The sequence below is a fragment of the Branchiostoma floridae genome, chromosome 8 (assembly GCF_000003815.2).
Source record: "Branchiostoma floridae strain S238N-H82 chromosome 8, Bfl_VNyyK, whole genome shotgun sequence".
Lineage (NCBI taxonomy): Eukaryota > Metazoa > Chordata > Leptocardii > Amphioxiformes > Branchiostomatidae > Branchiostoma > Branchiostoma floridae.
The window spans coordinates 13045777-13059496 of NC_049986.1; the positions used below are offsets into that span (position 1 = coordinate 13045777).

General features: G+C 42.2%; 3 protein-coding genes across 4 annotated transcripts in view; 2 read left to right on the plus strand and 1 right to left on the minus strand.

Moving 5' to 3' along the window:
* The window catches only part of LOC118421404 (myoneurin-like), a 7581-nt gene extending 2738 nt beyond the window's left edge, over window positions 1-4843 (plus strand). The window contains exon 2 of one of the 2 annotated variants that reach the window (XM_035828670.1): window positions 2756-4843. In XM_035828670.1, coding sequence (XP_035684563.1) covers window positions 2765-4147 — 1383 coding nt within the window. In that variant the 5' untranslated portion in view covers window positions 2756-2764 and the 3' untranslated portion in view covers window positions 4148-4843. The remainder of the gene's footprint in view (window positions 1-2755) is intronic. The other variant, XM_035828672.1, reaches the window with a different exon arrangement.
* A 451-nt stretch (window positions 4844-5294) lies between these two features.
* Window positions 5295-10603, plus strand: LOC118421775 (pancreatic triacylglycerol lipase-like). Its single transcript, XM_035829277.1, has 10 exons — window positions 5295-5559; window positions 6732-6915; window positions 7286-7499; window positions 7928-8048; window positions 8269-8385; window positions 8659-8775; window positions 9168-9416; window positions 9586-9706; window positions 10041-10267; window positions 10572-10603. Exons 1-10 carry the CDS (start codon window positions 5490-5492, stop codon window positions 10601-10603), a joined length of 1452 nt encoding a protein of 483 aa, XP_035685170.1. The 5' UTR covers window positions 5295-5489.
* A 392-nt stretch (window positions 10604-10995) lies between these two features.
* LOC118420834 (dipeptidyl peptidase 2-like) overlaps window positions 10996-13720 on the minus strand; it is a gene marked incomplete in the record, with an annotated part of 5785 nt that continues 3060 nt past the window's right edge. The window contains 5 exon segments of the mRNA XM_035827863.1: window positions 10996-11489; window positions 11933-12089; window positions 12487-12608; window positions 12842-12902; window positions 13109-13245. Of these exon segments, the coding sequence (XP_035683756.1) occupies window positions 11038-11489; window positions 11933-12089; window positions 12487-12608; window positions 12842-12902; window positions 13109-13245 (929 nt within the window).

The window sequence follows — 13720 nt, forward strand, 5'->3', positions numbered from 1 at the left end:
CTTACTCACCTGTATAATGGCCTATATGGTATATAGGCAAAGAAAAGACGCCTTACTCACCTGTGTAATAGCCTATCTGGTCTATAGACAAAGGAAACACACCTTACTCACCTGTGCGGTGTCTTACCTGGTCTGTAATCAAAGGAAATACACGTTACTCACCTGTACGGTGTCTTACCTAGTCTGTAGTCAAGGAAACACACGTTACTCACCTGTACGGTGTCTTACCTGGTCTGTAATCAAAGGAAATACACGTTACTCACCTGTACGGTGTCTTACCTAGTCTGTAGTCAAGGAAACACACCTTACTCACCTGTACGGTGTCTTACCTGGTCTGTAATCAAAGGAAATACACGTTACTCACCTGTACGGTGTCTTACCTAGTCTGTAGTCAAGGAAACACACCTTACTCACCTGTACGGTGTCTTACCTGGTCTGTAATCAACGGAAATACACGTTACTCACCTGTACGGTGTCTTACCTAGTCTGTAGTCAAGGAAACACACCTTACTCACCTGTACGGTGTCTTACCTGGTCTGCTATAAAAGGAAACACACCTTAATTACCTGTACGGCGTCTTACCTGGCCTGTTATAAAAGGAAACACACCTTACTTACCTGTATTGTTGTCATTTATTAAAAAGAGAAAAAACAATTTGTTTGTAAATGTTAATAAAGGTACATTTTACAATTGAAATTTTCTACGTCATAACTAAATGTTATAAAACATTTCCTTTCTGTACTCAGAAGAGGAGCCCGCTTGTGCCATGTTCCAACATTTTATTAGGCTATTGATAGCATGTGGTCACATTTTACTGCACATAAATAATGCAATTAATATTGTTTTTGTGTCAACTTCTTCCAATACTTTAAAAATATTTAGGAAGTGAAACGAAATACATTTTTGTATTTGAAATGATTTTGTACACACTGTAACAGATACTCATCTAATCAAATCCTCATTGTAACAATGTTTCTGTGATAAATAAAGATAAGAAAAGTCCAGTTTGGTGAAGAGTTATTATTATAATGTAAATAGTATTGTTAATAATAAATAGCTATGTTTTTCTAGTATTGGTTACCTGCCCCTATTCAGGTTTATAATACTAATGTGTCTGAGCCTTTTGTACATTAATTGGGCACTGAGGTGAATCAATATCCAAATTTGCACTAAGTTCCTCAAACCTGGGTAATAATAGCACAGAAAAAATGACCACATTGTAAATATCAGTCAGATGATAGCACGATGAAATGAAAATCTTGTTCAGAATTCACTCTAAAATGGTTGTATGAGAAGCTATGCTACAACAGTCCCTCCCGCGATACTTATAGAACAGCCCCGCAAGGAGGTCACATGACTAGTGCCCGCCATTTTGAATTGCTATAGTTAAAGTATGGTAGTATCGTCGCCGTACATTTTGACCAAAAACAGGGACTTAAAATGCTTGTAAAGCACGGAAACTCCGTACACATCAATGGGACACCATCTTGAACATGTTTGTGGCGGTAGGTTTAGGTGTCGTTGCGCGACGGCCGATATTTTTGTGGATATAGTGGGCATTCGCTAAAAAGACATTTTGCTGGGCGTTCGCTAAAAAGACCATCGAGAATCGAAAACTTTGATTTATGTCACTTCGGGTCAATGGATTGACTTGAAACTCAGGATTAATACATGGGAGCACAACGTGGACATATTCCAAGCAAAAAAAATGAGATTCGTGCAGCGCGGACTTCTCTAGAGTGGGCGTTTGTGGGCATTCGCTAAAAAGACCCTCCCCTCAGTAAGTAGTTAATAATATCTAGTCATGTTAAGTTTGAACGTCTTCAGTTGGTGCCGTTGAATCTAGCCTGGATTCCATACCCCAACCTCAAGATATATCTTTCGTGTTGGGGTCTGGCAACATGGCTGCAGAAAGGTTCTCGAAGGCCCGTTGATCAGTGGGAGGAGAACCTAGGATTGATGACCACTTTCACCACAGGTAGCCGGCAGCTACAACACACCACAGTTGGTCAGCAGGCTATCACAGTAGCGAATCAGCTACATTATGGATTCAAAAAGTATAGTTGGGGGTCTTTAACCAATCATGGCAGGGGTGTAATTACCTCCTGCTGATCCTGTGTTGTTCTATTGGTGGGGTTTTTTGCCCACTATAAGGTGCAAAATTGAGAAGAGTTCCTATCCCATCCGGCCAGACCCCTGCACGATAGATACTTGAGATCGGGCTGGGGTTTGGTAACCAGGCTACGTTGAATCGTGTGCAACATTTTGATGCATTCAGACGTCTTGCCAAATACTTTTGCCCCCCTCCCCACTCTCAACACACAAATAATGCAACGTCTATCCAAGGATATCCGGACGTTAGATAGAAGTCCTTCGTCTATCTGTGATTCCCAGTATGCATCAGAAAACAGAAATTCATTTTCCAAAGTAGCATGATGCATTCAGTACATTTCTGTTGAGTAATTCAAATTCAGATCAAAGATTCGGGGACAAGGAATTGAGTGTTTTGAACTCAACAGTGCTGGAAAATGGAAATACATGTACATGACTATACGATATACTAGCAAGTAACGTTATTTTAACTACTTGTAGATTGCTGTTAACATTGCAATCTAAAGGTAGCATAAGCAAAGTCGAGCAAAGCAAAATCCCTATTCCTCTCCAATTATTTGTGGCAATGTTATGTGTTATATGGAATGCTGTAAAGCAATATTGCAAGAATAACAGACCATTTGGTAAATCTTGCCAACTACAGTTGTTCCCCATGCTAGCCTGCCATGCCAGCAGGATGACATCTAAAATGAAGCGCACATACAACTACCCAGCCCTCTCCTCCAAACTACAACATCATCTCAACGCACAGAGGCGGTCAGGACAATTCTGTGACATCACGTTAAAACTCCCGGATGCAGAGTTCCATGTGCACCGGTGTGTGTTTGCCACCTTTTCTCCTTACTTTGCATCACTGCCAAATGCAGGCACCAGAGCCATTGTTGAACTCTCAACTCTCACAAAGGCTGGGGTTGAACCTCTTGTTGAAATGATGTACACTTCCAAGTTAGCTTTAACAGAGGACAACATCTACTATGTGTCATATGCAGCCGGCTACTTTCACATTGATGAAACAGCTGAGAACTGTCAGAATTTCCTTAAAGAGTTGCAGGGGAAACAGTCAAGTCGTCGAGGAAGAGGTGGAAGAAACGGTAACCAGACTGAGGTCAGAGAAAGATCAAGTTCATCTGAAGACCTTGCAGGTGATGTTGTGTTCTCTCCCACAATGCAAGGCCAGGAAGAAGTGACGACGACCCAAGAAAGTTCTGACACTCCTGACGTTATAGTTAAGGAGGAGCCAAGAGACCCAACTCAACCTGTGACAGTCTGGAACGTAGACGATGACCAAAGGGACAGCAGTTACACAGATGTTGCACAGAACACGCAGGTGGCAGACAGTTACCACCAACTGCAGTACAATCCTCTCATGACATCATCGCCCAACATGTATCTGGTACCAAGTCAGGATGGCACCGTACGATATCAGAATGGCATGGACTGGCAGGTGGGTGATAACACAACTCTCGCTAGCGCCAGCCATACTGACAGTTTCACATTCATGGACAACAGCAGCTCAACAGAACGGTTCAGCTGCACGGTGTGTCCGATGTCCTTCACAAAGTTGTCTGCTTTGAAGCGCCACCTATCGACCCATGCAGGACAGCAGCCTTACCAGTGCAGCATCTGTTCCACGCGGTTCCGTCGTATCTCCTACCTGAAGAACCACATGATCATCCACACCGGGGAGAAGCCGTACAAATGTAACCTCTGCAGCGCCAAGTTCTCCCAAAGGGCGACGCTGTTTCGCCACCGTGCGGTACATAACAAAGAAAGACCGTACCAGTGTACATCGTGTCCTATGAAGTTTAATCAGCGGTCCAGTCTTGTGCGCCACATGCTGTCCCACAACAGGGAGATGCCATTCTCCTGTAATCAGTGTCATGACAAGTTCACCAGTGAAGAAACATTGAAAGAACATATCATAAAAGTCCATATTGGGGACTTTCCATTTGAAGTTAACTCAGTGGATCCCAATGTTAACCAAAATCCCAGTGGCCAAGATCAGGTCCCTTCAACTAGTCATGAAAACACATGAAGATAATGTACTTTATGTATAGGTGGTAATAATGTCAAGAAGTTAGTTGCTGTTTTGTATTTTTTTTGGTTATGTAAATCATATGTTCTGTGAAACTGACATTATTTGTTTGCCCTGAATCAGGAGCATTGTAATTTTTCATGCATGTAATGGCAGTCTTGTATTTTTCACTGTTACACAAGTGTGACCTATCATTTTTATCTTGCTAGAAATGGTATGAGACTATAAGTTTGTATCATATTGGAGCTTCTTTAGGAATGGCTGTGCTGGGCGGGGTTGTCAAGAATATTATCACAAAGGCGCCCCCTGTTGGACCTGTTGTGCATGGCATGCGCGAAACCTTGGTGAGGAAGTTGGATCAAAGTTTATCACAGCAAAGTTAGGCCTAGTTCCCAGTTCCTGCTTGTGTTAAACTTAATCAAAATTTCCTCAAAGTTTGATATCCAAACCTATAATAGCTTTAGATTTTCTTCTGTCTTTTCAACAATGGGGAGGATAGAAGAGACCTTAAAGCCATTATAGGTTTTGATACCAGGCTTCCTCAAACTTCATTTACCATGTATTTTAAAGACACGCAATAAAGCAACAAATCTTGCCAAAAACGTAAATATGTCACAGAGCTTTCAAATCATGATTTTCAAAATGTTGTTTTTCGTCGTCAACATTGTGAAGGATAATTGTTTGATGTGAAATGATAATATATACCCTGATATCTGTACAAACATTCTGAGTCTGTATTTTTTCCATAGATTGATACTAGATGATTAGGTGTTTAATCAAAAACACATACATGAAATACAAGTTGATGTACAGCATAATTAGAAGGAATTATTGATGTTCATATCTAGTTGCATCCGCACATGGTGCAGATCCAAAAGCTTGGAGAGTGGGGAATACAGGTTTGTGCCATGGGTGCACGAAGGTAATTCTGTAACGTTATCTAATCTAAATTAGCAGCTATTCGTTATGTTTTCTGACCTTTACCCCCCTTGTGGCTGTTATAGATCAATATAAGTTATCAAGAATACCAGTGTTGACGGGAAAGTCAGACGAAAGGTCATGTCACTACACCCCCTCACTCTTTCCTCCCAAAGTTTCGCATCCAGCTCGCTCGTACATTTTGCACACCTTACAGAAAACAGACGCAGTAAACTGGGAATCACCCCAAGGACCCCACCTGCAGGTTGAACTGAATGGTACAGCCTGGCTTTCCAAAACAGCTCAAGAGATCCTTGAGGAAAGAATCAACATGGCTCATTTTGCAACAACATGCCATCGGGTTTTCTCACGTGTGCTCGGGTGACGCTGGAACCGGTCGGTTAGAACAGTTCTTAAGGCGAAGATGGCACGGTTTGCGTTTTTCACCTGGTGCACGTGCGTCGTGACAGCTCTGTTGGGTTCACAGGCAAAAGGTAAGGGTCTACATTCTACGTTCTGCGTATGTGGCAGTGCCTATGTCGTTTATGATTGACACGCTGTATGTGTTGTCTTCATGCAGGAAACTTAAGTCTTCCTCAGTGAGCGGAAACCTCCTACCAAATGCATTCGGCCATATTTAGGCAGGTGTCCGCTTTAGGTCAAGGTTATAGAAGGTCCGTACACGTTGAAGTTATCAGCAGGTCAGGGCACTTTCCCACCGAAAAGCAAGCACACAGCATGTCATAAAACTGTGGTACATTACATAAGCATGCTTTGTTTCTTTAAACATTGTCGCAGACCTAAGGTCAGTTTGGGTTTCTCCGGTTATCTGATTTCTGTACAGATATACGGGTAGGGAGTTTGAGTACACGCTGTGTTTGTTTCACCCCTTTTAAAGCAATACTAACTTTTAAGTACCGCTAACACTACTCAAAGCGTTAGCCTACACAGGACTATCTAAATCTACCACGGGTATATGCTTACCACGGGTAGTGCGCAGTAGTTTGATATTACGTGCCAACACACCATTAAACTTATGTCGCAAAGCCCATTTAAAGGCTTGACATTAGAAGACCCAGGGATAAGTATAGCTACCATTGAGTTCTTAGTTTAGCTGTAATGAAAAGACGAAGTCTGTTTTGCGCTTATAACGGAGTCACGTTGGGTGTGAGCGGACCCATTTGGAGTGAAGTGAACCAAAGCCGGGAAGTGCGCCCACTGTTGGCGCCTGTAGTAACAGTACCAATTTTCATGGGAATTTCGCGTGAGAACTCTGCCGAGATTTCAAACTGTTCTTGATAATCTTAGCTCCAGATAATAGATGACAGGTTGTGTCTTGATAAGGTCAAGAACCTCGAATTGGTGTCATTCTCGTTAGAGAAATGTCAACAGCTAGCTTGTTCTAAATTGCGCTAGCTTTTCCCATCCAAGTAACGCCCAGTTGCAGAATGTAACAGAATAAAAGAATGTTGTTAAACTTGTGATATTGTTACGTATATATACTTTGCTTTATCTGCCCTTACTTTGCGTCGATGAAGGCTAGTGGTTGCCATGTACCAACCTGTTAGTTTCTACAATAGAGATAAAAAAACTAGTACTGCTTTTTGGCGTGTCCTTAGTTTGGTCTAATTTTCCAGAGTTTCTGATAGCGAACATTTATCGTTAGGCGAGACAGTTTGTTATCCTGAGCTCGATTGTTTCTCCACTGGGACTGGTTTCGTGGACAGACTTCCAGCGGAACCAGTCACCATCAACACGCAGTTCCTTCTCTTCACAAGAAACAGTCGGTATGACGAGCAACACCTCAGTCACTACACCCCAACTGGACTTCTGGATTCGCACTTTAACAGGTAATAAAATATATACGTATTGCTCACACAAATATACAATGTACACACAAGTTACATCTGCATGGATACATTTCTTTATAAATGTGTGTCGATCATTTTACATACATGTGCATACATATATGAAGATATAAGTATTCATGAATGATACCCATTTACTTGAGTAATTGCTATTTGGAGCATCTTATCACCTGGATGTCTAACCTTCATCAGCGAAAACATAAGTACTGTACATGTATTGTAAAATGGAAAAAACGTTCCATTCCAAAATCAACCCGTACAAAAGTTGAAAGATTTGTGCATTTGTCCAAATATTATTTAGAGATGGAAATGATGAGGACTTTTTAAAAGTTTTGTATTTTTTACTCTTTAGTACCAAAGACACAAAAGTCCTGGTACACGGCTACATGGACGACAGAACAGAGGAGTGGTTGGTCACGGCCACGGCCGCCATCTTGGATCGTGATGACGTAAACGTTGTGATAGTGGACTGGGGTGGAGGTGCGATGGAGCTGGACTACTCACAAGTCGCCGCCAACGCACGTGTAGTCGGGGCGGAGCTGGCAAGATTCATAGCTTTCCTTCAAGTAAGACTTAATCAACATTATAGCAAATGTCACGAAGATGATGTTTGTGTTTTGGTGTTGGTCCGCAATGCAACTTTAAAATTAGTTCATTTGTTTCAACTCTTATATCTGTATGTGTATCAATATAGCTGATACAGCCTTTCGGTGTAACACATCAGCTATATGTTTATGTTTAAAAACACACTTATCAAAGAGAGTAGAGTCCATCCCGGTTCGAATGGATCAAATAAATTTGTACGGGACGGGTATGTAGCTTGTACTGGTCAGAATAAAATCTGGTGTGGTGCGCCGTCAGGTGGTTTACCGGATACACAGTACAAACAGATACCTCACTGAAATGGAATATTCATATTAAATGTAAACTATGTCTCAAAACTATGCCAATCACTTTGCTTTTAGGTTGTTTACTGTTTTTTTATCCCTTGAAGGAAGACGCTGGCGTAAGCGGTCGTTCTATCCACATCATCGGTCACAGTTTGGGTGCCCATGTTGCGGGTTATGCCGGGCAAAGACTGGCCAATGCCGGGTCCAAGATTGGAAGAATCACAGGTAAAACTTTCATCGTCTTATACAGTTTTGAACACACATTTTCCAACAACATTATTTTAAATCCTATAAGTACACAGTATCATCGAAGACGTGCACTCTAAAATTCAGCTATGCTCACTTTTGTCCACAAGAAAATTTTTAGGATTCTAGCTTTCACTCTGGTAAACGAAACCAATATGCATCCTTGTTATAGTTTTAAAACGTTCAGACACTTTTTTAGCCCTAGACCCAGCGGAGCCAGGCTTCCAGGGAACGCCCCCGCACGTCCGGCTGGACCCGAGCGACGCCATGTTTGTGGACGCCATCCACACGGACGGGGAAGGGGAAATGGACTTGGGTACGTCATCTGCGTCAAACACTACAGTAGTACAGACTATAAAGATTCTGTTGCAAATATCTCAATGAATGTCGAAGTCTAGCTTTGATTTAGCTGATTGAGAGTGTGAATTGTCTGGCGTTGTGGCGAAGTAATAGTCTAGAAAGACCTGAATTAGAAAAAGATTTGAACGTACGCGGTCATATATAACAGTATGATATAGTTGCTTCTATTACAGACATGTCAGTAACATTGAAGCATAATAGTTTTTGGCCCTTTCAAACATCGTTTCAGGCTTCGGGATGTCTCAGCCCGTCGGCCATTTGGATTTCTATCCTAACGGTGGCAGGGACCAACCTGGGTGTAGCGACAACCTGCTGAACTCTATCTGGGACCATGGACTGTTTCATGGTGAGAAATATTCACAACTGATACTAGTCCTGACACAGACAACAGTGCTAAATGCCCTCAAAGTATTCCCATATTGAATCGTCTGGACAAGAAGAAAAAAACACCCAGTATAAACCTCGTCTAGACGCATTTTTTCGTCAGGGTATCGTCGTTCACATTGTCAAGAACTAGTAGTATTTTTGCAAGATTTTACTTATCACATTCTAATACTTAAACATATTGAAGTGTAAAAAGAGGCCAAATGAGTATCCAAGCCCCTACTACTGGCATATTATTTTATCTTTTATACAGCAAGGGGAATAGAAAAGCTCCTTTTAACCTACTCGATACCAGAAAACATCGGCCCCCTAATAAAGTTGTAACTTCATCGTCTGCATCTAAAATCTTTATAGGAGGGAAAAACTTTGTGACCTGTAACCATAAGCGTGCCCACCGCCTGTTTGTGGAGTCCATCCGCTCTGCCTGTCCGTGGCGTGCCTACCCGTGCCCGGGGAGGGAAGAGTATCTGCGCGGGGACTGTCTCTCGTGCGGCCCGACGGGCTGCTACAAGATGGGGTACGACGCCGTCGAAAAAACGCTCCCTAGCGGAACTGAGCTGCTCAAGTTGTACCTCACGACGGAAGGCCAAGCACCGTACTGTCGTGAGTTGAGTTTCAATTTGCTTGCTGATTTGCAATAGTCACGTATTTTTCAGACGTCTTTAATATTTCGCCAATGCTTTTGATGCTAGGTTTGTAAAGGTTTTTTTTTTTAGTTTAACATGTAGATGTTGTTTGAATAGTGATGATATACTACGTTCTATTTACCCAGACCGAAAGGAGTACAGAGTTGAAATAATCCTGTCAACCCAAGGAAGACGGACCTCTATCAGCGGCCTCAGTATCACACTACGCGGCAGCCAGGGTGTTTCTCCTGAGTTAAAACTAATAAGGTATCACGAAAGAACAAGTTTAAGTTTAAATGATCCTGCTTGTGACAAAACGGTGTTCAAATGCAACTAAGTTTTCCATTATGGGAGCGAGTTGATTTTGTGATGTTTAGTTTAAATGGTCCATGTTGCATCGATTGTACTTTTAGTTAGGCTTTACGGGTAGTTTCTTTTTTAGGTTTGGCTGACCACAGATATCAAATATAACTTACCAGGTCGAGAAGTAGATATGCCGGTACCACATTATTATGGTATTTCACGTATGTAACAACATCAACGATAGGAGATATACATCTAGATACGATGATTATGAGTTGTCAACATTTATTCCCAGTAGATCCAAGCCCCTGTCCCCGGGGGGTAGTTACGTGTGGGTGGTGGGTACGCCCCAGGACCCGGGGTTCCTACAGAGTGTGGACCTGCGGTGGGAGGACGACAGAGTGTGGTACATCCCCTCCTCCTGGTGGGCCGCGCGCAGAACCGCTACGTTACAGCTGGACAGAGTTGTGGTAGACACTGCTGGGGCCCGGACAGTCGACAGGTATGAAACTACACTGATCACATGTACATGTGTTTTCACACTGTTGATTCTTCTAGGTAGGGTACCGGGGATCTGGATAAAATGAATTTTCCAGGCCAGTGTCAACTGTTACGTTTTTATGTGCAACGGCTTGAAGCAAAAATTTAAGTGATCCAACAACAATATTCAATGAATAGGTAATAACAAATCAAAAATCCATACATAGATATTTACGTAAACAAATACTTCAAACACGTCTTGGCGTTTTTTTTTCTTCAGTTGTCAAACAATTTGCCACTTTTTAAAACAACATTTTTCTTTAAGGTTTGATCACTCTTGTCTCGACAGGGACGAGTTCTGCGCCTATGGCAGACCGCTGATGCCGAACAAGATACACAATATCCACTTAGGGGACTGCTGAAAACACCTGAACGAAAATGCGGGAAGCAAGATAAAAATGGTTCATAGTGTCATATTCTTCTACAGAGTATTTGTAATCCTAAGTTTATTCAGGTATCCTTATACATGTAGTGTTACGTCAACCGCTTCCAGTAATGGTCATATTGGGAAAGACCAGCATGCATAAAACTCGCCGTTAATTCGAAGGCCCTGCCCAAACCCGATTGGTGGCCCGGCTGATCCACTGGCCAATCAGAGCCTCCTCCTGTTGCCGTGCCCTGGTGACCGACGGAGGATCTGCAGGGTTAGTGCCCCTAAGAATGACAGAAGAAAGAAAACCATCATTCTTTTGTATCTAGTTTGGGGGAAACGTTTTGAAAGCTGATCAGCACCAAGGACAGGTTACTAAATCTATCTATGTGTGTTGTGCGCTCATTCCTCTTTGCACAACGGAAGCTGTAGTTTCTGTGGTATCAAAATAGCGAAAATATTGAGACATCGGAATCCTTACTCCGTGGAGTACATGATATCTCATGTGGAGTATATGATATTTCATGTGGAGTATATGATATTTCATGTGGAGTATATGATATTTCATGTGGAGTGATATGATATGATATGTCATGGACTGTGTGCCGTCACGAAACTGTTTGCTTGCGCCTTGTCCTCCCCAAATATGATATTTTACATGCCATAAGTGAACACTACAAAGACAGATAAGCATGACACACCTGAGGTCCAGGTGATGGGCTCCTCCCTCTATTGTTATGGCGACAAGGGAAGAGGACACGTTAGTCAGGACCCCGCCCCGCCGCCATGGGTCAAGGTCACCGTTGGAGAAGATGATGTTACTCGACGACAAAATATCTGTAAACCAAATCAACGTTATACATTTCTGTGAGCTAAACATAGAAGAATATAATATGTAAAGACAAGTGTTGGATAAGTGATAGTGTTATCATTTTTATGCCAAATAACATTTACTCAACTGGAAATGATTTTGGAAACGGTCAGATATTTCAGATTGTACCCACTATCTTTCCCAAGTAATACCAAGGAGATTTTGTCGAACAGATATTATACCTTATGTATGAATTGATACGTAAAGGCGTGAGAGGGTTATCATAATTTGCCTAACGGTCCTTAATGAGTGTGAGTAAGGCACATGGGTGGGAATCTTGTGATGGTGTGTAAAACCCCAGAGGAGCCCAAGGGCTGCTACAAAGTCTAAGGCATAATATTGTATCTCTGGATACAAGATTCAAGAACACAACTTCAATACGTAGTAGAGACAGGCCTAGGTGTATTACTTTTGCCCCAGAACTGCACGCCCATCCACCCCGGTCTCGGCGTGACACCGTACTTGGCCCGACAGTACTCCGTCCGGGCCTCCGCCGTGTAGTTGTCCGGTGGGAACATGTCCGTCATGTTGTTGGTACTCTCTAGCAGGCTCACCTCCGTGCATGCCTGAAGAAAAACAAATCTTACTTGTTACTCTCTATCACTATAATGATCCATATCTTGTAAACTCAATAGACTATCGACGTAGTGCTGTAGACCGACGTGGACGGTAGAAGAAGAATCTCTCTAGTGTTTCAGGTGGTCCATGTCTAAACGGCATGATTAAGCCATACTACAGCCTTACATCAGCCTAAACATCGTCGATGTATCAACGTAGTAAAGTACAAGAATGTATAATTTTGAAGCAAATTTGTACTGTAAGTTAATGCTCTTGGATACGGATTGGTCCTACGTAGCACACAAAATGTACGCGCCAATTATGAACGGTTAGACTCTATTGTAACCGGCGTCCGTGTGTGATGGTGTTCTGTATTCGCACAAAGTACAGTTGAAATCTGCACACCTGATAGTCCCATGCAGTTGAATCATCTCCCAGACCACACCCTGTAGGGTCTGCACACGCCACGAACTCGTCAAAGATGTCGAAACACTCGAGAGTCCCGTCTGTTCCGTTATAGGCCAGTCCTGCAATGTGGATGGTGACAAGAAAGGCATAGACACATCATCACACTATTTATAGCTATGGATTTGCGAACGTTTTTCCAGAACAATTTGAACTTAAAGCTATGATATTGTAATACTACTGATATCTGTTAATGCCTCATATCTTGCTACTAAAGATTGGAATAAAGTTAACAATACTATGCGTGTAATAAATCTAACTGACAAAGTGTTTTATTTTCGCTTGTTAACCCTACCTGCTGCCTTTGACAGTCCCTTCAGTAGGTCGCTGCTGTTTAAGATCAAACCACAAGCTACCTATTATGGTAAAATAAGAAAGATTATCATACTTAATCATTTGTTTGATACACAAGAGCTACAATGCACTGTCATGTGCAACAATGATTAAGAAAACAAAACATTTACTTTACAGAGTAGAAAGACTGAAAGTGAAACACAGTTCTTATATAGACTTGCACGTCACTATAAAATCTTGACAGAGTGTACAAAGTCGGAACTCTTACGTTGACAGGGTTGGCTGGTAGCTTTGCCTCAAAATCTGTAGGGTAGGGGTAGTCCAACATGGCCAGGGTGGTGAAGGAGTTCCGGACCCAGCCGTACAGGTGAGACAGGTCCTTCTTGTCTGTTAGCGGCGAGCACAACTGGAACCGATCCGAGATCTCCTTCAGACCTGGGGATCAATATGATAAGAATCCAGATTAAGTGGTAAAGTAGAATTAAGATTTATAGGGAGAAAATTCAATAGTTCTAGATCTGTGTAAGTGGTTATGTCAAACAGAACATAAAACTTAAAGGTGGTAATAATGATAGCTTTGTTGTTGTGCAGAGGTGCCATGTGTCTACAAACACTACTTCAGAAAGGGCTTTGTGGACCAAAGTAGTGCCACCATACATTATCTTTTCTTACATGAGATATATTGTATCATATCTAGCATGTTTCACTTGAGCAAGCGCACACTACTTACATCGTGCCAATATTCCGGATACAGGACATACAAAAGTAACGGCTTGTTTAATCGGTTCATGTAGAAAGGGATATCGTAAAAAGATAGGGTTCACTTAACAGAACATGTGATGCGTTAGTACCATATGCTGGAATCGCCGCCAGCGCTTAG

Coding starts and splice junctions, on each gene's coding strand:
- LOC118421775 (XM_035829277.1), top strand. CDS start 5,490: ATGGCACGGTTTGCGTTTTTCACCTGGTGCACGTGCGTCGTGACAGCT. Junction 6,916..7,285: donor CTGGATTCGCACTTTAACAG/GTAATAAAATAT, acceptor TTTACTCTTTAG/TACCAAAGACACAAAAGTCC. Junction 8,049..8,268: donor CAAGATTGGAAGAATCACAG/GTAAAACTTTCA, acceptor ACACTTTTTTAG/CCCTAGACCCAGCGGAGCCA.